Source organism: Pelodiscus sinensis, chromosome 26 (genome assembly GCF_049634645.1).
Source record: "Pelodiscus sinensis isolate JC-2024 chromosome 26, ASM4963464v1, whole genome shotgun sequence".
Classification (NCBI taxonomy): Eukaryota; Metazoa; Chordata; order Testudines; family Trionychidae; genus Pelodiscus; species Pelodiscus sinensis.
In genome coordinates, this window is record NC_134736.1 from 6,254,385 (window position 1) to 6,278,186 (window position 23,802).

Here is a 23,802-nt window from a genome sequence, read left to right on the forward strand (position 1 = left end):
TGTTTGTCCTTTGGGTCCATTGGTAACCCTCAGACTGTTCTACGTTATACCATGGGACTGGAATGACACAGCATAAGCTGAGGATTTGAGAGACTATCGAGATAAGCCTTGTGTCAGCTTTTCACCCTCCACCGGGACCTATGCTGTGTGTTCTTTGGCTGCAGCTGAGATGACTCCAGCTTCTTGTATTTTAATACCTTCAGGACCATAATTCTTGCTCTGATAGTGTAAGAAATTTTGACTGAGCTTCCTAAATGTTGCTCACTATTCTGGGTAATTTGCTTGGTTTAGGTCACTGGTGGGCAACCTGGGCCACAAGGGCTGCACGTGGCCCTTTGGGATTCTACATGTGGCCCACGAAGCTTTGTGTTTACCAATGCCCAGGCACAAGATGCCAGATTCTGCTGGGTTTGGTCCATGCCGGTTTTTTCCCCTATTACAAAAGTGACATGCACTTAAACCAACGGTACTTGAAGTGAGGTGCCTGCTGATTGCTGAGAGCCATGCGCTCCCTCTGTATCCCATCAAAGCACTGCTCCAACCAAATTGGCACACCTGCAAGTTCTAAGTACGCAGGCCCGGTGAGCAAAACTATCCTGGGAGACCATCTTTTTTATGACAATCTTGCGGCCCACTGAGATGAAGGAGGGCCACTCACTCGGCTAGATTGCCTCTCGCTGGTTTAAGTAGATTGTTTTGTAAATAAGGTTTTAAACGAAATAAATCCCTGAATACAAAACCCAATGGGTCTTTCTTCCGACTCTTTGATTTGCTTTTAGAATCAGTTGAGGCATGGGAGTGACAGTCTCAGTTGGATGCTGATGATTTTGCCTTGGTGATTTATCTAGCCCATGAGTTAACATGTCATGATGTTTGCTAGCAATCATTACCTGTCTTCTGTAGGACAAAATGATTTCCTGCACTCTTTTAGCTGCGTGATTAGAGCTGCAAAATTCCATTAGTCATTGCACATACTGTAGTAGGATAATCCTAAGAGAAGATAAGGACTCAAATGTTCAGACAGCTCTGTTATATCTATAACCAGGGAAGAGTTGCTAAATTAAGTTTTCTGAACGCTAAAGAGAGCATGTGGGTTAGATCCTCAGCTAGCGTAAATGCTAAGCTACACGAATCTGGCCTCCTGTGTTTGTTTTTCCCTCAGAGTTCGGCTTTGTCTGGACTTCCAGGCTATGTCTACAATAGAAGGTTTTTGTGAAAAAACGGCTGGTTTTTTTGCAAAAACCAATGGGAGCATCCACACCTCAAGCACGTTTTTGCATTAAAATAAAAAATACAGGACAGAGGGCTTTTGCCGGTAGAGTTATTCCTCTCTCTATGAGGCATAACTCCTTTTTGCACTACAGCTCTTGTGCAAAAAGGCAGGTGTGGATGCTTCGCAGAGGTCTCTTGCGCAAAAAGAGCCTATCAGAAGAAGCACAGGTGCTCTGATGGCCATTCTGTGAACAGCCATCAGAGCGATCTTGCTCAAGAGCGTCCATGCAGCGTGGACACTCTCTTGCACAAAAGCACATCACTTTTGTGATGCGCTTTTGAGGTGTGGCCGCACTTTTGCGCCAGAAGTTTTTGCGGAAGATCTCTTCCGCAAAAAGCTTCTTGTGCAAAAACCCTGCAGTGTAGACAGAGTCCCAAGTTTAAAGTGCTATTGCAGCAGCACTTTAATGCAGCAGTGTGGTCACGGTACCAGAGCTGGGAGAGAGATCTCCTGGTGCTCTAGATCAGTGTTTCTCAACCAGTGGTACGAGTACCTTTAGAGAGAAGTCTGGGGGGTACGTTAACACAACTGAAATTTGGAGAAAATGGAATGTTTGTTTTAAGTTTTACAGTGTTTTATTATTTTTGTACTTTTTACACCCAAATATTTCATCACCCGCTGGGCTACGATTAAGTTGTTTAAACAAATGTGTTGCAATGGTAGAAAAAAAATGTGTCTGAAAGGGTTTTATAAAAAATAAAAAAGGTTGAGAAACACCGCTCTAGATAAACTATCTCCGCGAAGGGAGTACATCTGCCTACACGGGAGCTTTACAGTGCTCTAACTTGCTTTGCTCAGAGGTGTGTGTGTGTTTTGTCACACTCCTGAGCAAGGAAGTTATAGTGCAATAATTTCCCAGTGTAGACAAGCCCTCAGAGGCACACAGCAGAGCCAACAGCTTCTGAGGATCTCAGGGTAAGAGGGGGAGAGCCCAGTTCTGTGCTCCTACAAGGGGTGGGGCCAAGGGTGGAAGGGGCGGGGCCAAGGGTAACCAGCCCTCAGCACTGCCCGGAGCTCACCCTTAGCCTTTAGCACTGCCCAAAACACAGTGCACCCCCCCCACACACACTCCACCCCTTAGCACTGCCTGGCGCTCACGGCCCAGCACTCCAGCAGCGGTTTAAAGGGTTACCACCACTACTCCTTCAAATCCCTTCCTGCCTCCCCACCGGCTGGTCTGGAGGCACAATATCCCAGCTTCCAAGTGTGACTACTTTCATGTTCCCATGCAAAATACCGAGGACCAGAACTGACAGTAGCCTCATGACGAAGAGGCATTTTCACTTCAGATGTCTTAGGTTCAGATGTACTGTTGGTCAGACCGGTGAACTACGACAATGCCACGGAGTCATAGACTTTAAGGCCAGAAGGGTTTGTCACAATTATCTAGTCTGGCCTCTTGCACATGGCAAGCCGCAAAATTCCCACCGACTCCTGTAACAAACCCATAACCTCTAGCTGAGTTACCGAAGTCCTCAAATCGCAACGTAAATTCTTCAAGTGACAGAGGATCCAACATTTAAACTAGACCTGCAAGTGATTCGTACCACGGTGAGCTCTGCTTAGTGACCGCAGCACATTTGCACCGGTGTTTGGTTTTTCATAGATTTCAAGACCAGAAAGGACAGTTTGTATTGACTTGCTGCACGACAACCCGTGATCCCTGTCACTGAGCCCAACAACTTGTGGCACAACAAGAGTGTATCTTTTAGAAAGTCATTCAGTCTTGACTTAAAGACTCCACCTTTTTCTGAAAGGAGGTGCATTAGCAGGAAACCAAGACAAAAGCCAGGAGATCTAGGATCTGGCGTTGCGACGGCAGGAAACAAACGCTGATGGGACCCGCCCTTTCTTCAGCAAATGCCTGACCTGCCACAAATATAAAGACTTAAAATACGTCATGTGCACTTGTGATGGATGCGTATGTGGCAGATGCATGAGCCCACAGTCAATTAGAATTAGTTCCAGGAGACTTTTCACATAACCTAATCTTCTGTCAGCATTTGTTCTCATCAAACAAGAGTTATGACAGTTTTCTATGATCTTCAGAGCATCCATTAATACTGCTGTTATGCTCCCTGGGTCTGGAATTGCCAAATTAGGCATATGCTCTTTATGTGCACCCATGGTACACTGGAGACCCAAAGTCGCAATAACAAAGGAGTGCCTTCCTGGCATAATAGCTAGTTCTATTCACTCGGGAATGGAGACAGGCTTTCTTCACCTCCTACAACTATTGGGGGAAATGTGTGGCTGTGTCTAGACTGCCAGCTGTCTACACTGGCCGCTTGAATTTCTGCAAAAGCACTAACGATCTCATGTAAGATTGTCAGTGCTTTTGCGGAAATACTATGCGGCTCCCGTTCGGGCAAAAGTCTTTTTCCGAAAATCTTGCGCAAAAGGGCCAGTATAGACAGCAGAGATTTGTTTTCCACAAAAAAGCCCCGATCACGAAAATGGCGATTGGGGCTTTTTTGCAGAAAAGCACGTCTAGATTGGCCACAGACGCTTTTCCGCAAAATGTGCTTTTGCGGAAAAGCATCCTGCCAATCTAGACACTTTTTTCCGAAAATGCTTTTAACAGAAAACTTTTCCGTTAAAAGCATTTCCAGAAAATCATGCCAGTCTCGACGTAGCCTGTGTGTGTGTGTTAGAGAGAGAGGGGATAGTGTCTTGTGGTAACCCCCATTGATTTCAATAGACCACGGATCAAGATCTAAGGGTATGTCTACACTTGCACCTTCTTTTGAGAGAGGGATGCAAATGAAGACATTCAAAATTGCAAATGAAGCCAGGATTTAAATATCCTGTGCTTCATTTGCATATTTGTGTTATGGCGCTTTTTCGAAATAGCGCTATTTCGAAATAACAGACGCTATTAAGACGTGGTTATTTCAAGAGAAAACCCTTCTCTCGAAATAACCCTTATTCCTCATACAATGAGGTTTACCAGTTATTTTGAGAGAGGGGTTTTCTCTCAAAATAACCACGTCTTAACAGTGTTTGTTATTTTGGAATAGCGCCATAACGCGAATATGCAAACAAAGCGCGGGATATTTAAATCCTGGCTTCATTTGCAATTTCGAATGTCTGCATTTGCATCCCTCTCTCGAAACATACCCTAACTCTGGGAAGCCACTGCTGCAAGATTAGTTGTTCTTTATTCCGGCTGGAAACAACTATGACAACAGCGGAGTTGGAAGTCTCTCTACTCCTTGTGGAGTGGTGACAGTATCTCTCCTCCTCCCCTGCTCCCATAGAACAAAGGTGGAAGGGAATGGGAGAGTTCCATTGGAATGCTGCATTTAGAATGCTAAGACTTTCAAAAGTGATTAGTGATTTAGAGTGACATTCCTAAAGGAAAAAACAGGATTATGTAGCACTTTAAAGACTAATAAACTATCTTGTTAGACTTTAAAGTGCTACATACTCCTGTTTTTTGTTTCATCTAGACTAGACTAACATGGCTACAGCTCTATTACTATTCCTTAAAGGAGCCTGATTTCCAGAGGGTAGTTGCTCAGCATTGACTGAAAATCAGGGCCCTTTAAAAGGTCTCAAGTTGAAACCCTGCAAATGGAAGTACACCAGAACAAACACATACTGCTAGCTGTGGGCACTCTGCTAATCAGCAGAGCAGCATTTGAACCTCTCGTGGGTAGCCGCCCAAGCAGTCAGCATATAGGGAACGCTGCACTCCACTCAGAATGGAATGAAAATCCATTGTTTCAGAGCCTTTCAATCTGGGAATTTCAGCAGTGAAATTTCACTTTAACCAGATTCTTTCTATATCGATGCATAATGTCTATGTTTCATAGGCAGGTAAAATTATAAAGTAGAAAGCATCTGTAATGTTTACCCGATCACCAGCCTTTCCTGACTGCGCCATGTGAATTGCCTGGTCGTTGTCTAAGTTTCGAACGCTTGGGTCTGCCCCATGGTCCAGGAGCAATTTGATAATTTCTTCCTGGTTTTTGTCGTGATGAAGAGCAGCTGCCATGTGCAAAGCTGTGTTACCATGAGCCTAGCACAGAGAAAAAAGAAAACACCTGGTAAGTCCGTTGTTCGGTTGTACCTTTCATGTCCCTGCAAAAATATTTCCAGTTTCATAAAGGTACAAAAAAATGGAAAACTGTCAATTAGAGATGAAGAGGGCAGAGAATATTGGTTATCGTCAGGTATTCCCCCTTATCCACTAATTATATACAGGCAATCCCCGGGTTACGTACAAGATAGGGACTGTAGGTTTGTTCTTAAGTTGAATTTGTATATAAGTCGGAACTGGTACATATTGTAGGGGAAACTCTAGCCAAACATTTCTCCAGAGCTCAGTTTTATTCTCCCACACCTCACTTCCTTCAGTCCTTTATTCTCAAGCTGAGGTGTCTGCTGAGAAAAGCCTCTCCGGGTCTCCCTGATCTGCTGAGGGGGGGCGCTAGCTTCGCGTCTCCCAGGTCTTCTGGGGGGAAGCAGCTAGTGCGGGGTTCCCTCACCCCGTTTGTAAGTAGGGATCCGATGTAAGTCGGATCCATGTAACCCGGGGACTGACTGTATGCCGAACCAAAACACCACAGCTCAACAGGCCAGCTACAAAGCAGGACTCCGGCGGGAACCCTCCCAGCTGGTGGCTTTTGATACTTTGAGAACAGATACCTGATGGCAACAGACACCAGCAAAAGACACTGGACTAACTATGTGCCCGACAAGCCTGCAAACTTCCGCAGAACTGTGTCTTTTAGGCCAGATTAGCTGTTTACAAAAAGAGAAGGGTTTGTTCATATAAAGTGTTTTGTAGAAGGAAGCTGACTGGCTAAAGAAAAGTCATTTATCAAGAAACTCATTTTATGTAGACAAACTAAAATCTGGTGCCATGTGGATGCCCTGCATACAATTATGCTATCATTGTGCTTGTAGCATTCGTGGGCAGTAGCATAACAAAATAATGAGTCCGATTTCCATTTGCACTAACTCCTCTCCCCAGGGTGTTGACTTGCACATTAAAAGCCTCCATCGGAAGAATGTAAAAGGGCTGTGGTGTAAGTGAGGATCAGGAACAATATTTAATAGGTTCTATTTGTGGCTAAAAACGTTGATCTGTCCACTGGGCCTTTCCAGTTTCAAGAAAAAGCAAGTCATAGGCTAGCCACTGGTTACTGCTAGTGCTCTTCCAAGTTCCGTAACACTGAGCAAATATCCTTAGCGGAGCTTACTGCAAAACTTTCAAATAAAAAGTGATCCATCTGGAAAGTGGCCCGTTTTCAAAGGGTTATGTCTGACCCTGTATCTCTATGTAACATTAAGAATGTATGGGGCTTAGGTACTGCAGCAATGGAACAATATCGCACTTGTTTTCGGCCCCGACTCTGGAAAGCACGCTCTTCACTTAAGCATGCACTTAATTTTAAGCATTTGCTTAAGCTCCATGAAAAGCAATGGAATTTAGGAACAAGAGCTTTCTTGAATTGGACCCTTCAACATAAGCATTCTTAAAAATAAAAATAAAATAGTAATTCCTTGCCAGTTATTTAAATGGATTTTCCTGAAAAATGAAAGTAATTCCTTGCTGGGTTGGTAGCTGTCATGAGGATGAGTTTTGTAACAGGAGTGGAACTTCATCAGTTACCTGACAAGACAGGACAAGATGTGTAACACTGCATAGCCAGAAGAGAAATGTTAGTGTGACATTTAAAGGGTTAATAAAAAACTACATATGGCCAGGGATTGATTTATTTAAGATTCTACGATACTGTTAATAGGCTTAAGTAGTCACATAACTTTTATTTTTCAAATCATGTAATCATGACAGGTGGCGGTTTGTTGAGCTTTGTATTATCATTTTCCCTGTTTATGCTTCTAATTCATTTCCCTCTGTTCTATTTATTAATTGCTGAAACAATAAATAATCATACTTAGCTCTGATTCCTTAATACGCAATTGCAAGTTATTTCATGAGCCCATTTAGAAATTTCAAGGTAATGAAATTGAAAAAAAACCAACCACTGGCTATACATTATAACTGATTTTAGAATGAATAGTTAATATTTTTTGTTCCATTTGAACCAGTGATGCAGAAGATACTTGGAAACACTCTTCTAAGTAGCAAACAAATGTGAAATTCTTAAAAGTTTTTCTTAGGGAAACCAGGTGTTTTTACAAGCTCTGAATCACCAGATCTGTTGTGTCAACTTTACCAACCTATAAAACAAAATGATTGCTCCTTAGCTATTTATCTGGTTTTTCCTGAAAAATGAAACATCTCTATTTCTATGCTGTAACTTTGACTACAATCTTGAGGCAAAAACATTGGTATCTTCAGAAACTAAGTATTAAGTCAGGCAAATAAGCATCTTAATCTTCTAAAGCCTGAGCTAACTCTCACTGGAGCCTTTGCATTTGCTGTAATGGAAAGTTGGATGAGGGACATTATACGCCAAACGATGCCCACTCCTGAAGGGGCAAAAGGGATAAAGAACACAGGGAGCCTTCTCTCATATTGCACAAGGGCCTGATCTTATGGATTTATGGAGCCAGCATTCCTCTTCACTTCAATGTGTGCACAGGAGACTGGAGACTCTAATGCACAGGTTCCCAAACGGGGGAGCGCCCCTCTGAGGAGGTATGAAGAAATTCCAGGGTTTGTGTGAAATGACCTAGCCCCCCCTTCAATCCCTTCCTCCCCCAAGAAAGAGCCCTTGTCCATCCAGTAAAAAAATTCAGAAAATACTATGTGAAATTTCCGGTATTTTCTGTTTTTCCTAGCTTGGGCATCCGCCGGAACACGGACAGCTCGGTCTGGCTGGGTGGGGGGAACGATGGAGCCATCCCGGGCAGACTTCAAAATGGCCACCTTAAAAGGGCAATGCCTGATCGCTTAAAAGGCCAACTTTTTTTTTTTTGCTCTTTTTTGTTTTTGTTTTTGTTTTGCTCAAGACGTTTTGCTGCTTTTTCTGCGAGTGGGGGGGGGGGCATGAGCATTTCTCATAAATCAAAAAGGGGGCATGATGCTGAAAAGTTTGGGAACCACTGCTCTAATGCCAGCTGTTGCACTAGATTTCCCCCATGAAGTGAGGTGGGCTGGGAGGAGGCAGGATGATACCCCACAACACTCCTCACATCTTTGCATTAGCAGGGCTGCTGTCGAGTGCAAGAACTTGTTATACCTTGTAACAAGATGCACCAGGAATTGGTGCCATGTGCCCTTCCCCCAGCATTCCCAGAGGCATTCCATTAGCTCTCCTAGGGTATGTGTAAACTACATGGCTCCATCTAAAGCCTGCTAAACCCAGGGTTGTGAGTTCAATCCTTGAGAAGGCCATTTAGGGATCTGGGGCCAAATCTGTCAGTGATGGTACTTGGTCCTGCTGTGAAGACAGGGGAGTGGACTCAATGACCTTTCAAGGTCCCTTCCAGTTCTAGGAGATAGGCAGTCTCCATTATTATATTATGTATTCCCTGATTCAAGACCTTCATCCTAGGCCTCTGACTCCCATCTATCTAACTACCTACTCCTCTACTGCCCCATCCACCCACCCACGGTTAAGCCAGGACCCAGTAGAGTCTACGGAAACATTCCCATTTCTTCCACTAAGCTTTGGATCTGGCCTCTAGCCTATAGTATTTGAGTATTCACTTAAGAAGTCTTGTCCTGGATCTCACTGGCTAGTAAATTTTGTCAGCATATTTCTTTAGTAAACTGCTAAGATAAATGGGAGAAGGTCAAACAGAAGTCTAATGGGATGCTCTACACCCATGGTGGGCAGCCGGCAGCCCAAGGACCACATGCAGCCCATCGGGGTTCTAATCGGGATTCTAGGTGTGACTCACAAGACATTTTGTTTACCATTGGTCAAGTACAGGGTTGCCAGACTCTGCTGGTTTCGGAGTAGTTTTCTTTCTACCAGTATTGCTAAAGTGGCATGCACGTAAAGCCAGGGCACATGACATGACATACATTCTGATTGCACACAGCATTTCCTGCCTTGAGGGCGGGGGGCTGGACTCGATGACCTCTCGAGGTCCCTTCCAGTCCTATTATTCTATGACTGTGAAAGCCGGGTGTTCCCTCTGCATCCAGTCAAAGCCTTGCTACACTTCAGTTGGCACAGCCCTGCAAATTCTAGGTACGCCAGCGCAGTTCACAAAACTACCCTGTCCCGGGAGACCACCTTGGTCATGACAATCTTGCAAACCACTGAGATGAAGAAGGGCCACTCCTGTGGCCCACTCACTAGCCTTGGTTGCCTGTTGCTGCTCTACACTCTCACTTGGGTGCTTTAGAAAGAATGCAGGAGGCCCTGCCGGCACCATGAAGCAATAAGAGCCAAAGCTGAACAGCACCTGGAAACTTCTGAAACTCCCTGAAAAGAAATTAGAGCAAAATGAGGGCCAGGTGCAGGCTCAGATTCTTCACATTCTTCAGCTGCAGGAAAGACAAGAGGACAACAATCTAATCTCTTTTTCTTGGAAGTAATGGTTGCCAGAGACACAGTGGAGCAGCTGAAGACTCCAGATGATCCTATCTACATAGAAAGAGCCCACAGGGATATTATCAGGAGTCAGTGTGAAATACCAGAATTGCATGGACAAGTTATTGACAGTGCAATGGGTTCTAGAGAGATAAAGACCGGGTGCATGAAGGGTAGAGGGAGAGACTGCTCTATACAGACCTTTGTCCCATCACACAGAGCAAAAGCATTTGCCACTGCCTGTCAAATAGAACCTGACAAGTAGAAACATGCAGATGTCCCTTGTACATCCACAAAGCAGAGTGCTTGAATGGACTGAACCGAATAACCTCTTCTCTCATGCTGAATCATATGGAGAACTGTTCAGTAAACTTGACAGGGAGGATTCCTCCATAAATCCACTTTAAAAACGCAGAGGCTGTTATGCTGGTAGATCACTCAAGATATGGCCGTGAACTTTTGCTGTTGGTTATAGAAATGTGCATTTTTCTGCCTGTCTGACTCATCCATCTATGAATCCATTTGTTTAAGAACTCCTCCTAAACAATAAGAGCTAGGACCACCACATTGGATATGCAGTCTCCTCTTATCATAACTTAAAGCAAGGTAAGTGTTTGGTTGCACCAGGACAATGGGATGTGCCTGGAATTCAATTGTTTCTCATAAAATGTCAAATGACCACAGGGGGGCAGCAAAGGCCAGAGATGGGGACCAGGACAGCTTTAACCCCATTTGACCAGCAGGGGGCAGATGTGGAGTAAGGGAACAGCTATCTACTATATATTTCAGATAGTTTGTCTGTTTGTTGTGTGTCTTGCTGGCTTAAGCTTGTGGAGCTCGCACAATGGGCTAAATATACTAGTGCCCAGCCTATGAGACTTTCCCCCACTGTCAGGTTTCAGAGTCCAGTTTCTAGCCCAAGCAGGAAGAGCTATGCTGCTGGTTTTAATCCTGTAGTGTGAACCTCAGACAACTGACCCAGGCTCAAGACGCCCACAAAAACCTGTCTGCTGGTCATGCCTCAGAAGGTGATGTACTACAATTGTTCCTCTTCCCCTTCCTTCTCTCTCTACTCCCTTGCTCTTCTAACTCCCCTGTTCCTGCCACCCGACCTCCTTCCCAATTTACAAAAAGACACAGCAAAACACACAGCTAACAAAGCAGAGGCACTTCCTCCCTGTATACCTCTGCTTCTCTGTTATATCCTCATCCCCATACCCTGTAGGTGCACTTTTACTGCAGTTCCAAAAGCAACATTTGCTGAATTTCCTAAAGTTCTGGCCTCATCCTCATGCCATTCATCTGCTTTGTGTCTTCTAGGCTCAGACTCCCAAAGTACTGAGGCATGTGCTTAACATTTAGCACATACCTTAATGCCCTTGGCGTCAAAAGAATTTAAGCAGGTGCTTAAAATTAGGCATGCGCTTAAGAGCTTTCTCTGATTAGGCTGCTCTTCCTGACTCAGAGAGTCTTAGCTTGTAAGCAGGGTGTATCTCTTCTCTTTGTTGGCACAGTTCATAGCACAATGAGATCCAAATCCCCATCCGGATATGTGACTTACAACAGCAATACAAATGATGTTATTATATTCATAGTGAAATGTAAAGCTTCCTATTCTGTTTCTCTCATTAGCTTCCGGCACGGTGCTTCTAGAAAATATTACCTGCAATGTGTTTTATAAATGGAAATGGGAAACACAGGTTCAAGTTAGCTTTGGAAAGTTGCATAGTCCATTGATTTCCTGTGTTTGGTTTGGATAGTTTGCTATGTTTGCATGCAAAAACCTTCTCCTGTGAAATCCAATTGGTGTATTGATTTTCAATTGAACACCCTGTGCATTGTGGTTCATGCAAATTATTCATCAAAGCCAGCCATAACTCACCTTACTATTGACAAAATCTTCAGACATGAAAGCATTTAGCTCTAAGAAATACTTGAGCAGAGCGATGTTCCCATCCTGTACTGTGTAATGAAGTACCGTCTTGTTGCTTTTAACATCCTGTTAAAAAACAACAACAAAGCTTTTGCAAAAGAGCATGTTATGTAAGTAAGTAGGCCAGAAAAGACAAAGGGCTAGCTTCTCAATTGAGGTAAATCAGAAGATCTCCACTAACTTCTGGAGAATTATACTGATTCAGGGATTTGGCCCTGACTATGCAACAGTAACGTACTTGTAGAATAAAGTATCTGAAAGCCCCCGGATTCTTATCCCATGCATCACTGGACAACATTTCAAGATTGTGAGGTTCCTTATTTCACTTGGTAATATAGCAACAGCACATCTCTGCTACAATTACTGTGATCTCAACTCAGTACTGACATCCCATTCAGCTTATATATACAAAAATCTCTTTCACAAAAGGGTCCTGTAAGAATTACCTCTGTTATCATGTAATACTTTGTGTACCATGAAAGGAGGAGACGAATGCAGAGAGGAAAAGTGAGGGACTAGGAAATTCCCCCTCAAATAAATAAACAAAAACAATACCGATTGTTTATATACTATTTGAAATAGGGTTTTTGTGGTGTGTAAGTGATGCAAAGCACTCATGTTGGACAGGCGTAAATTTTGCTCTGCTTTAAGATTGTGAAGAGAAGATTTTAATAAATAATAAAAGAAAGACAAGAAGAATGCAGCCACAAATGTGTGCCTTTTGCTATAGCACAGCCTGGTTAGGAATACTTTAAGGCTACGTCTACACTGCAGGGTTTATGCACAAGAAGTCTTTTGCGGAAGAGATCTTGTGCAAAAACTTCTTGCGCAAATGTGCATCTAGACCTCAAAGTGCATTGCTTTTGTGATGCACTTTTGTGCAAGAGAGCGTCCACACTACATGGACGCTCTTGAATAAGAAAGCTCTGGTGGCCATTCACAGAAAGGCCATCAGAGCACCTGTGCTTTTTCAGATAGGCTCTATTTGTGCAAGAAACCCCTGCAGAACGTCCAGACATGCCTTTTTGTGCAAGAGCTGTAGTGCAAAAAGGGGTTATGCCTCGTGGGGAGAGGAATAACTATACCGCAAAACCCCTTCTTTTCTGCTGATTTATTTGCACAAAAGCACACTTGAGGTGTAAACGCTCCACCGGTTTTTGCACAAAAATGGTAATTTTTGCACAAAAACCTTGTAGTGTAGATGTCTCCGAAATACTGCACGTGACATGGCTGCATCACACTCTATGAAATCTCTGATACTGATTTGCAAAATTTTGCGCTTACATCTCAACTTGTTGGTATCTGGGCATCTCGTAACCATCCCAGTCTTCCCTACTTTTATTACTATTTGCTTTAAGTATGTGAAGTAGAGTTTGTTGAAAAACAGGTTGTTGGCGCTGCAATCATTTAATGCCCGAGCTTTTTCAGGGACAATTTTCAGCCAGCTCTAGCAAAACATAACCAGAACCTTCTGAGGCATGATCAGCAGACAAGTTTTTGTGGACATCCCCACAGAGGAATACCCTAAAGAGGGATTTATTTGAAGGAGGATCGCACACTGGCTGCATGGATAATATTCAGAATTTTTTTTGCATTGGGGTTCAGTGCCCCATTTACACACACACTAAAATGGCATTAACGGCTAGAACTGACAGAATTGTTACATTAAAACAAGTCCTGCTGTGAGTGCAGGAGAGTGGTCTAGATGACCTCTCAAGGTCCCTTCTAGTCCTATGATTCTGTGATTCTAGAATGGGACTCCACTTTTGGAGACATCCATTCTGCCTCTGTTTCCTCCTCTCCTCCCCCTCCTCCATCCTGCTGCCACATTACTGCGTAACTAAAAACAAAAATGTTCACTCCTTACTCGGCTGTAGATAGAGGCTCCCATCTGCACCAGAAGGTGAATACATGATAGCACCTCTCCGCTTTGGTACTGAAGTTCTTTCTTCCGTTCTTCTGTTAGTGTAAGGTGACATTGCTGCTCTCGGAACAGGGAATTATGGGACAGAACAGCGCAGTGAAGGGGAGTGTGGCCTTAAAAAAACAAAGAAAAGAGGTTGAAATGGTTTCAATAAAATGTTGGTTTAAATAATGGGGAAAATAAATAAATAAGGTGGCTTTGGCCCTGTTAATCCTCCATGACATCACAGTTATGAGAAAAGCGGTTTCCTGAAACACACAAATAACCTGAGGTGCCCCAAAGACATACTGGCCTCAAGGAAGGGGGAACCAACAGAATGAGTCTCTAACCCAGATTTGAAATGCCTGTTGCACCAGGAAGCCAAAGTGAATCTGTATATGTTGAGAAGTGTTAACTCCACAAGTTGTTCTGGGAGACCAGGTAGGTAAGCGAATATCTTCATTAGATCAACTTCCGCTGGCGAAAGAGAAAATCTTTCGAGATCTCCAGAACTCTTCGTCAGGTCTTTGCGTAAGCTTGAAAGTTTGTCTCTCTCTCTCTCTAACAGAAATTGGTTCAATAAAATATATTGCCTCACTCAACCTGGTCTCTTTAAAATTCTGGGACCAACACTGCAGAGTATTGTATCCTGGCTACAATACTACCAACAACAATGTAAGTTGTTCTGTTAACTCAGAGCTCCCTCTTTTGTCTGTTTCATCTATGTGCAGCATCTTCTCTTAAAGCAGACTGAGTCTTTAGACTGTCTTATAACTGGCTTATACAGCATCTGGCACACGGGGCCTTGAACTGTGACTGGGCTTTTCGGCATTACCATTGTACATAAATAGTTATCATTGTCAGTCATGTGCACTGTCTCTGAATCTATGCCTCATTCATGGAGATTAGGTCCATCAATGGCTATTAGCCAGGATGGGTAGGAATGGTGTTCGTAGCCTCTGTTTCTCTGGAGGTGGGTGACAGGGGAGGGATCACGTTAGGATTACCTGTTGTGTTCCCTCTCTCTGGGGCATCTGGCATTGGCCACTGTCGGCAGACAGGATACTGGGCTGGATGGACTTTTGGTCTGACCCAGTATGGTCGTTTTTATGATCTTATTCTTAACTTTTTCCCCAATGTCATTACCTCTATTCTGAGAGAATTCAGGGCATATTTTCGAACATAAGAACGGCCGTACTGGGTCAGACCAAAGGTCCATCTAGCCCAGTATCCTGTCTTCCGACAGTGGCCAGCACCAGGTGTCCCAGAGAGGGTGGACCGAAGACAATGATCAAGCGATTTGTCTCCTGCCATCCCTCTCCAGCCTCTGACAGAGGCCAGGGATACCATTCCTACCCCCTGGCTAATAGCCTTTTATGGACCTAACCTCCATGAAATTATCTAGCTTCTTTTTAAACTCTATAATAGTCCTAGCCTTCACAGCCTCCTCTGGCAAGGAGTTCCACAGGTTGACTACACGCTGTGTGAAGAACTTTCTTTTATTAGTTTTAAACCTGCTACCCATTAATTTCATTTGGTGTCTCTAGTTCTTCTATTATGGGAACTAATAAATAACTTTTCTTTATCCACCCTCTCCACACCACTCATGATTTTATATACCTCTATCATATCCCCCCTCAGTCTTCTCTTTTCTAAACTGAAGAGTCCCAGTCGCTTTAACCTCTCTTCATATGGGACCCGTTCCAAACCTTTAATCATTTTAGTTGCCCTTTTCTGAACCCTTTCCAAGGCTAAAATATCTTTTTTGAGGTGAAGAGACCACATCTGTACACAGTATTCAAGATGTGGGCGTACCATAGTTTTATACAGGGGCAGTAAGATATTCTGTGTCTTATTTTCTATCCCTTTCTTAATAATTCCTAGCATCCTATTTGCCTTTTTGACCGCCGCTGTACTCTGTGTGGAAGTTTTCAGAGAACTGTCCACGATAACTCCAAGAGCTCTTTCCTGATTTGTCATAGCTATATTAGCCCCCATCATACTGTACCTATAGTTGGGGTTATTTTTCCCGATGTGCATTACTTTACACTTATCCACATTAAATTTCATTTGCCATTTTGTTGTCCAATCACTCAGTTTGCTTCTGTCTTGACTACCCTAAGCAGTTTTGTATCATCTGCAAACTTTACCACCTCACTGCTTACCCCTTTTCTCCAGATCATTTATGAATAAGTTGAAAAGGATTGGATTTTCTGTGTACATTTAACTCAAAGAAATGAATCGCAAATTGGTTGCGAGCATGATTCATGATTAGAGACTCTAAACCTTAGAACCCCGTTATGTTATATATTATACAGGATTTTGCTCTCCATTATGGTCCCAATTCAGGAAAACATCCCTATTCAGGAAGGGGACATAAGCATGTGCCTAGCGTTAAGCACGTATTTAGGTACCATTGAATTCAATAGCTTAAGTGCTTTCCTGAAACAGAGCCTATGAAGCCAACACTCTTCTTGATAGGCTGTGTCTACACTGGCGCATTCTTATGCGAAAACGGCCGCTCTTGTGCAAAAACATGCCACCTGTCTACACTGGCCGTGCGTTCTTACGCAAGTAAACTGACATTGTACTGTAGAAAATCAGGGCTTCTTGTGCGAGAACTCTGACTCTCCCTCTCAGGAAGAAGCCATCTTGCGCAAGAGCTCTTCCAGAAGAGGCCAGTGTAGACAGGCAACATGAATTTCTTGCACAAGAAGCCCCTATGGTTAAAATGGCCATCAGAGCTTTCTTGCGCAATAGAGCATCTACACTGGCATGGATGCTCTTGCGCAAAAGCACATGCCAGTGTAGACGCTCTCTTGTGGAAGAGTTTTTGCACAAGAACTCTTCCGCAAAAGAGTTCTGGTGCAAGAAGCTGCCAATGTAGACGTAGGCATAGAGTTTTGGGTGTACAAGACTTTGAATTTAAATATCTGGCCTCTAATTATATATTATAATTATTATTTGCTGTATTATGGTAGCCATGTTGGTCCCAGATCTTAGAGATACAAGGTGAGTGAGTTAATATCTTTTATTGGCCTAACCTCTCTCTGGGGGCGAAGGAGACAAAGTTTTCAAGCTTACACAGAGCTTTTCTTTAAGTCAGAAACTTTCAAGGTTTTCTTTTTCTGACCTAAACAGCTCTTCATGAGATTGAAAGCTTCTCTCTTTCACCAATAGAGATTGGTCCAGGAAAAAATATTACCTCATCCACCATGTCTCTCTGTTATAATTATTAGTCATTATTATGATGCCACCATAAAAATATGTAAAACCAAAATATGAAAGGGTTAAAACTCAAACCATCTTACCTTCAAAATCCTTCATTTCTAAATCGTGGGGGAAATCTAATGACATTAGAACCTAGAGGTGACAAAAACACAGGCGAATTTAAATTCAACAGAACAACAAAACATTGTAAGCAAAAACCACTCAAAGCATCCATAAACATTTGTAACATTCCCTTTGTCAACCGATTGGCAGGACTCTTTGTTGATGCCAGAATACAGAGTAATCCAATTATGCGTTCATGCACTGAGTTTCCAGATTGGAGTTAGCAATCTTTTCAAACTTCTCAATGTCCCAACTGTAAAACTATAGTTGGTTCTTTATTTCATCTTGTGTAGGAATTTTTTTCAGGTGCTAAAGGTGGCTGGAGTAAGAGAAAAAACAGCATTGTGCACATTTTCTGTTTCTTTATGATGGATACAGAAGGCCTGACTTGCTTTTTGTGCAGCATAAGGGCTTCTTACTGCTTGTGTTTTAATTGGTAATATCAGTACTTTTGATGATCAGAACTTACCCATTTTTGATGGATGTTTGGTTGGAGATTGCAGAATTGTGGATTGGCAGTTTTCTCAATCCTTAATTGAAGGGATACTGTTTGGGTTGAATCATTAACACATAGAGTTCTTCTTTTTGTCACATATAAGGAATTTGTGTTTAAAATATGTTTAATTCAAATAACTTTACATAGTAATAATTATAATGATAACCTGTACAGCAGGATCAATGAAAAGCTGCAGGCAGATAGATAGGGGCCCTTTCAGACTATGCGCTGTATGTACACACAATGGCTGTGTCTACACTGGCCACTTATTCCAGAAAATCAGCTGCTTTTCTGGAATAACTTGCCAGCTGTCTACACTGGCCCCTTGAATTTCCGGAAAAGCACTGACAATCTACTGTAAGAAATCAGCCGCTTTTCCAGAAATACTATGCTGCTCCCGTTCGGGCAAAAGTCCTTTTTTCGGAAAACTGTTCTGGAAAAGGGCCAGTGTAGACAGCACAGTAGTGTTTTCTTCAAAAAAGCCCCAATTGCGAAAATGGTGATCGGGGCTTTTTTGCGGAAAAGCGCATCTAGATTAGCCACGGACGCTTTTCCAGAAAAAGTGCTTTTCCGGAAAAGCATCCTGCCAATGTAGACAAGCTTTTTCCAGAAATACTTATAACAGAAAACTGTTCCGTTTTAAGCATTTCCGGAAAAGGGTGCCAGTGTAGACGTAGCCAATGGGTTTACTCTGCAGGAAGAGAGATTTAGGTTATATGTTCAAAAAAACTTTCTAACTTCAATAAGCTCTGGAGTAGGCTTCCAAGGGAGGTCGTGGATGCCCAATCACTGGAAGTTTTCAAGAACAGGCCTGACAATCACCTGTCCGGGATGGTCTAGGTTTACTTGGTCCAGCTAGTGCAGGGAGCTGACTTGAAGACCTTCTAAGGTCCGTGCCAGCCTCATACATTTCTATGAGTCTATGATACTAGAAAGAAAAATCTTTCCCCTAAAGGGCTTGCAGCCTGAAAGTCACTATTGGGAATGACTGTCTGACCAGTTAGCTCCTCAAATCACCTGGGTAAATATGGGTTCCCTTCAAATCGTGGTGATATCACAATCCCACTGGATCATAGAATTTATCAGAAAAAAACAAAGAGAAAAGATTTAATTTCTGGGGGTGTGTCTAGACTACATGCCTCCTTCGACGGAGGCATGTAGATTAGCCAGATCGGAAGAGGGAAATGAAGCCGCGTTTAAAATAATCGCGGCTTCATTTAAATTTAAATGGCTGCCCCGATCTGCCGATCAGCTGTTTGTCGGCAGATCGGGGCAGTCTGGACGCGACGCGCCGACAAAGAAGCCTTTCTTCATCGGCACAGGTAAGCCTCGTGAAACCAGGTTTACCTGTGCCGATGAAGAAAGGCTTCTTTGTCGGCGCGTCGCGTCCAGACTGCCCCGATCTGCCGACAAACAGCTGATCGGCAGATCGGGGCAGCCATTTAAATTTAAATGAAGCCGCGATTATTTTAATCGCGGCTTCATTTCCCTCTTCCGATCTGGCTAATCTACATGCCTCCGTCGAAGGAGGCATGTAGTCTAGACACACCCTAAGGGAAAAACACATAGAACACTTCTGCTCCCTTTAATATTAGCCAACCTTACAGATCTTCTTTATCCATCATAAAGAGGCAAAGGGCATTTTTTCCCCTTTGCACGTCACCTCATCCATACCTTGAACTTTGGTAACTGACCTAACGAACCAGGATAACTACCGTTCGGTTTCAAACTTTCCCATCTACACACACATCATGTTAACCCAGAGCTTGGGCCTACGTTCTCGGAACCCCACTGTGGTGCAGAATCTAAGCCTCCATCAAGCTGATACTTTATTGCTTTGCAATGTAGATGCAGCCCACAAGATTCATGCTCCAGGAGTCCACCAAAAGTACCCTATAATCCCAGAAGCTGGCCTTCTTTGTCCTTAGCACAATCAAGTTTTGTGAACAAAGTTTCTCCGTCCTGCACCATGAACTAAGGGTTAGTGGGGAGGGTGCTGGGAAGTCTAGGTTATGGATGGTTGGATTTGGACCTACAAAACGCAGTGGAGATGCTGGAATACCAGGCTGTGATACTAAAGTTGCATTAAGCCCTTAGCACAGTCTTTAATACTAACTCTGTTGGGTTCTATTTTAGCAGCTATATATTTTAGTCAGCGCATCCATGTCAAAGTTGGCCAAGTGCTTCAGCCAATTTCCTTTAGCACACTCGGCACTGGGTTAACAAACAATATAAACTCAGGCCTTTTAACTGCCCTTCCCCGCCCCTAATGTGAACACCTGTTTATTTAGAGCTATGTGAGAAAAAGATAAATAAGAAGCTTTCTCCATATTATCCTTTACAGCATAACTTCATTTCCTAAAGGTCTGTTGACATTGGAAATGTTCATATTGTAAAATTTTCATGGTTAGCAATATAGCAAGCTAAAGCAAACATGCTTGCTTGTAATATCTGCAGCAGTATGCAAATGAAACTAGTAAAAGCAGTTAAGAATTTCTATGGAAATGAGGATCGTTTGGATTTAATGAGGAGTGCAATGTTTGACGACACTCAGCTCTGTTTACCTCTGTTACAGATAGTGGCGATTTGAAATGATGTTTCATACAGGCTCTTCATCTTACTGGAAAGTAACATTTTCCCTCCTTTGTTGGATAACTTCCCCATAGCTTCACATCTTAGCTGAGATTTTCAAATGTAAATACATGTACTGTCATGACTCATTCAGAACCCTCACCACTTAACATACAGGCATGAGACACTAAGTCTTTTATTGAATTTGGCCCCAATTTCAGTGACACCCAGAATCAGTGCCAGCGTTTCATAATGTGAATGTGATTTATCCAGATTAAATATTGACAAATAGCTCTGAGTTTCCTTATTATTAATCTCAGTTCTTTAAGGGAAAGGAAAATAAAGTTCAGAATGAAATTTAAAAAAAAAAAGATTCAAGGATTTGCTAGCTTGAATGTATTTTGCAGCATTTATTTTAAGTGAAAAAAGATGCATTTCCACAAAAAAGGATTCTGTAGGTTTTACAGTTGCCTCAGAAACATTCTCTTCAGTGGAATCTTCCCCATCATATTCAGCACTTTATGAGACTGAGTGATAAGAATGTCGTCTGAAGCACTCTTTCAGTTACATATTAACTTCCTACTCGTGGATTAGGAGTAGGAAGTTAATATGGCTGTATTCGAGGGATGGCTAACCAGTGCTGGAATTCAAACCGACAGAACTAAAGTGATCCTGCAACATTCTTTCACTTACAAAGCCACGTCCTTAGAGGAACAGCCCTAGCTTAATCCTACCATTGTGAGTCCCAAGACTTTGTCAGAGAAGCTACCTGGAGCGTCCGTTGGTGTGAATAGAAAAGGAGGTGACGGTTTCTTTCCAGTTCAGGTGCAACTGATGATCTACTAGCGGGCCACATTCCAATACACTCACCCATGTTGAGGAGTACATTGCTCTGTGAGAAATCCTGTTCAAGTCAATAGGATTTCTGGCAGCATAAAGCTGGTGATGTCCCAAAAGTCCTGAGATCTCCCACCCCGTGTCAGGTTGTCGCCCAATCACTGGACGCAAGCCCACCGAAAGTGTAAGGTGGGAGACAAAGGAACACCTATAAAACAGCGCTGGAGAATGGCGTAATCCAAGCACCATTGAGGAAGGGTGTACCACAGTCTTGGCGTCATTGAGGGCTTGCTGCCCCCGGCCTTTGCTCTTCTACTTGAGGCCCTGTCTCTTCTAGGAGCACAGCGCCCTGCCCTACCCCCCCCCCCCCCCCCCCCACACACACACAGCAAGGCTGTTGGTTCCCCTGACTGGAAGCCTGCTAGCTCCCCAACTGGTGGAACATGGTCTCTCCCGTATGTAGCACTGGCATCTCTGCTTGTCTCTCCCCCCTCCCATCTTCTTCCATGGTGCAGCCACTTTTTGACAAGAGTCAAAAATTGATTGAGTCAGCCAAGAGCAAATGGGACAAATGCCCTCTTTTGCAAATGAAAAAGTTGGAATGGCTGGGACTGGGCTTAAAAAAGTGTCTGTCTGGGCCAAAATGGGTTATATGGTCACCCTCAATAAAGCACGACTCGGTTATCCGAATCTGGCCATACAACAAAACAGACAGAAACACAAAGGAAATAATGGCTCGGCAGGTGGCCCATGAAGTTTACTGCTGTCATTAACTGAGAAGATATTCAAAAGCACAAAGGGCAGTCAGGTGTCGTTGACTTTCAGTAAGAGTTGGGACAAAGAAGTGGCTCAAACTGATGTCAGTGGAGCTAGGGCAATTTACACCAGCTGAGGATCTGCCATGACTGCCAACCTCCTCTTTGTGCCTTTGAACAGCCACATCAGTAGCTCTTGTCCTTAGTTACAATTTTTAAAAATATAGCTGATTTTGCAAGCTGTATGTAGCATCTATGTATCCACGTGCCAAACCCTGCTCTAATTCAAAAAGACATGTATCTGGAGTAACTCTGCTGAGTTCAGTAGAGTTACTCCAGATTTACACTTGTGTAAATAATAGTGTAATTTGACCCAATGGGCTCCTATCATTGTTACATTCTCCCTCCCTGGGACGCCTCCTATTTGTTACACCCACTTGTTCCGTGAGGAATTGCAAACTCTACAGGGCAGGAGCTGACCCCAACCGTGTGTTAGTACAATGGGGCCCACATCTGACTGGGGGCCCTGGCACTATTGCAGTGCAAATAACAAACAGTAACAACAGTAATATGCCTAGATTTCCTCTATAGGTTTGGAGGTAGCAGCCAGAACATGAGTAGCAAGACAGTGACATGGTGCTGCCATCTCCTTTGAAATGAAGGGCTGACATATGTGTGGCAAATGGGAAGAAGACTCCTAATACGGGACTGGAAAGAATGAAATCAAGCCAAAAGATTTTTACCTAAGAATATTTTTACATGTCTCCATTTGTGGGAAGATCAATGCTACAGCAATTGACCTTCCAGCATGCGATTTATCGGGTCTAGTAAAGACCCACTAAATCAAACTCCGAGGGTGCCCCTGTCAGCACCAGGACATCTATTCCTCCTAAGGAGTAAGGGAAATTGATGGGAGCATTTCTCCTATCATCCTCCTGCTGCGAGGGAAGTGCCAAAGCTTAGCTTAAGGTATGTTGACACCACCTATGTTTTTTATTTAGCTGGGTAACACGGCAGGCCTCACTGCCCCAGCACCTCCTGCTGGTCACTCTGGGAATAAGCTCTTCAGCTCTGGAGCACCCCCTTTTGGCTGGTGTCACATCTGCTGTTACTTTTTGTCCTCCACCTCTGTGTTAGGACCCATGTCCCTCCCAGGCTGTGGCATCCTCCCCTCTGGGTACTGCCCTACCACAGTGCCCCCACACGCTGGGGCCTTTCCCTTCTGGGAATCCGCAACCCCTTATGCCCACCTTGTCTCAGTGACCCACTGCCGGTCTTCATCTAACCCCTGCCACAGAGGCAAACAACAGTATGAAATGGCCACTCATCATGGACAAGGGGGTGTGGACCAGCTGCCTTTGCCTACCCTGGCTGCCTCTCTACAGCCCTAGTAGCCTCAGGCCTTGCTTCAGGCCCTGAAGTCTGGGAGCTTGCCTGGCCAGAACTTCCCTGGCAGCCAGGTCCCTCCTGCTCCCCAGTGAGTCTGTGTCTCTCCTGCCCTCCAGGAGCCTTTATTTACACTGCCCTCAGCTGGACTCTAATTGGCTAATACCTGCCACAGCTGTTGGCTCCACAGCTCCACCCCTCTTCCAGGGCTGGGTTTTAACCCTTAAAGGGCCAGTGCAAGGAAGATGCCCCATCACAAGCTGGAACTGCAAACCTTAAGCCAGCCTTTCCCCGTAGTGTGGACCTGGCCTGAGAGGTTCATTTTGGAAACATCTCTCTCAGTTGTGTTCACAGCAGAGATGTTGGCTAAAAACAAAATACTCTTTCTAGGAGGTTGCAGTATAACACTACTACTTAAAGTCCAAATCGTCACAACATGAGACCCAAAAACCAGAGAGACAATGCAGGCTGCTCCTAAGACACAGAGCCACAACTCACCTGCTTGCTTTAGGCTGGGCTCTTTGCAGACTGATCGCTGCTAGACCCAGATCACATATTAAACTACAGAGCCTCTTAACCTGCAAACAGGATCATGAAACCCTGAAAATTGAAATTAGCATGGTTTTCCATATCCCATCCCAATACTGTGATTTCTTTGCACTTTTATATTGCTTGCAATTAAAATACGGCAGCTGTTCCTACCTGGATGACTTGTGGGTAACCATATGTGGCTGCAAGATGTAACGCAGATTGTCCTTTATCGTCCACGGCGTTGACATCAGCCCCTGTCAGTATCAAATCATAGACTATGGCTGGTTGCCTGGCAGTTACTGCAACCAACAGGGGAGTC

The 23,802-nt window shown here is 43.7% G+C and overlaps 2 protein-coding genes across 4 annotated transcripts in view; both read right to left on the reverse strand.

The window, feature by feature from the left end:
• Nucleotides 1-1,161: 1,161 nt before the first annotated feature.
• On the reverse strand, nt 1,162-23,777 carry LOC106731910 (NF-kappa-B inhibitor delta-like). Of its 3 annotated transcripts, none has more exons than XM_075909306.1 (6): nt 23,655-23,777; nt 16,886-16,937; nt 13,539-13,708; nt 11,621-11,737; nt 5,133-5,297; nt 1,162-3,137 (listed from the first exon to the last, which is right to left on the reverse strand). In XM_075909306.1, the coding sequence occupies exons 2-6, from the start codon at nt 16,929-16,931 to the stop codon at nt 3,039-3,041; spliced, it is 597 nt and encodes a 198-aa protein (XP_075765421.1). In that variant the 5' UTR covers nt 16,932-16,937; nt 23,655-23,777; the 3' UTR covers nt 1,162-3,038. The 3 variants fall into 3 exon arrangements, with proteins under 3 accessions (XP_075765421.1, XP_075765420.1, XP_075765422.1); XM_075909305.1 differs by lacking the exon at nt 23,655-23,777 and adding an exon at nt 19,968-21,154; XM_075909307.1 differs by lacking the exon at nt 23,655-23,777 and adding an exon at nt 17,377-18,518.
• Nucleotides 21,204-23,802, reverse strand: part of POU2AF1 (POU class 2 homeobox associating factor 1) — a 28,180-nt gene continuing 25,581 nt past the window's right edge. Inside the window, exon 7 of the mRNA XM_075909304.1 lies at nt 21,204-23,801. Within this exon, the coding sequence (XP_075765419.1) occupies nt 23,631-23,801 (171 nt within the window). The 3' untranslated portion in view covers nt 21,204-23,630. The remainder of the gene's footprint in view (nt 23,802) is intronic.

Excerpts from the sequence above, each read along its gene's own strand:
- LOC106731910 (XM_075909305.1), bottom strand. The coding sequence starts at position 20,006 with ATGAAACATCATTTCAAATCGCCACTATCTGTAACAGAG. Across the intron at positions 11,738-13,538 it reads GAGCCTCTATCTACAGCCGA|GATGTTAAAAGCAACAAGAC; the intron begins GTAAGGAGTGAA and ends GTTTTTTAACAG. Across the intron at positions 5,298-11,620 it reads AAGATTTTGTCAATAGTAAG|GCTCATGGTAACACAGCTTT; the intron begins GTGAGTTATGGC and ends TCTCTGTGCTAG.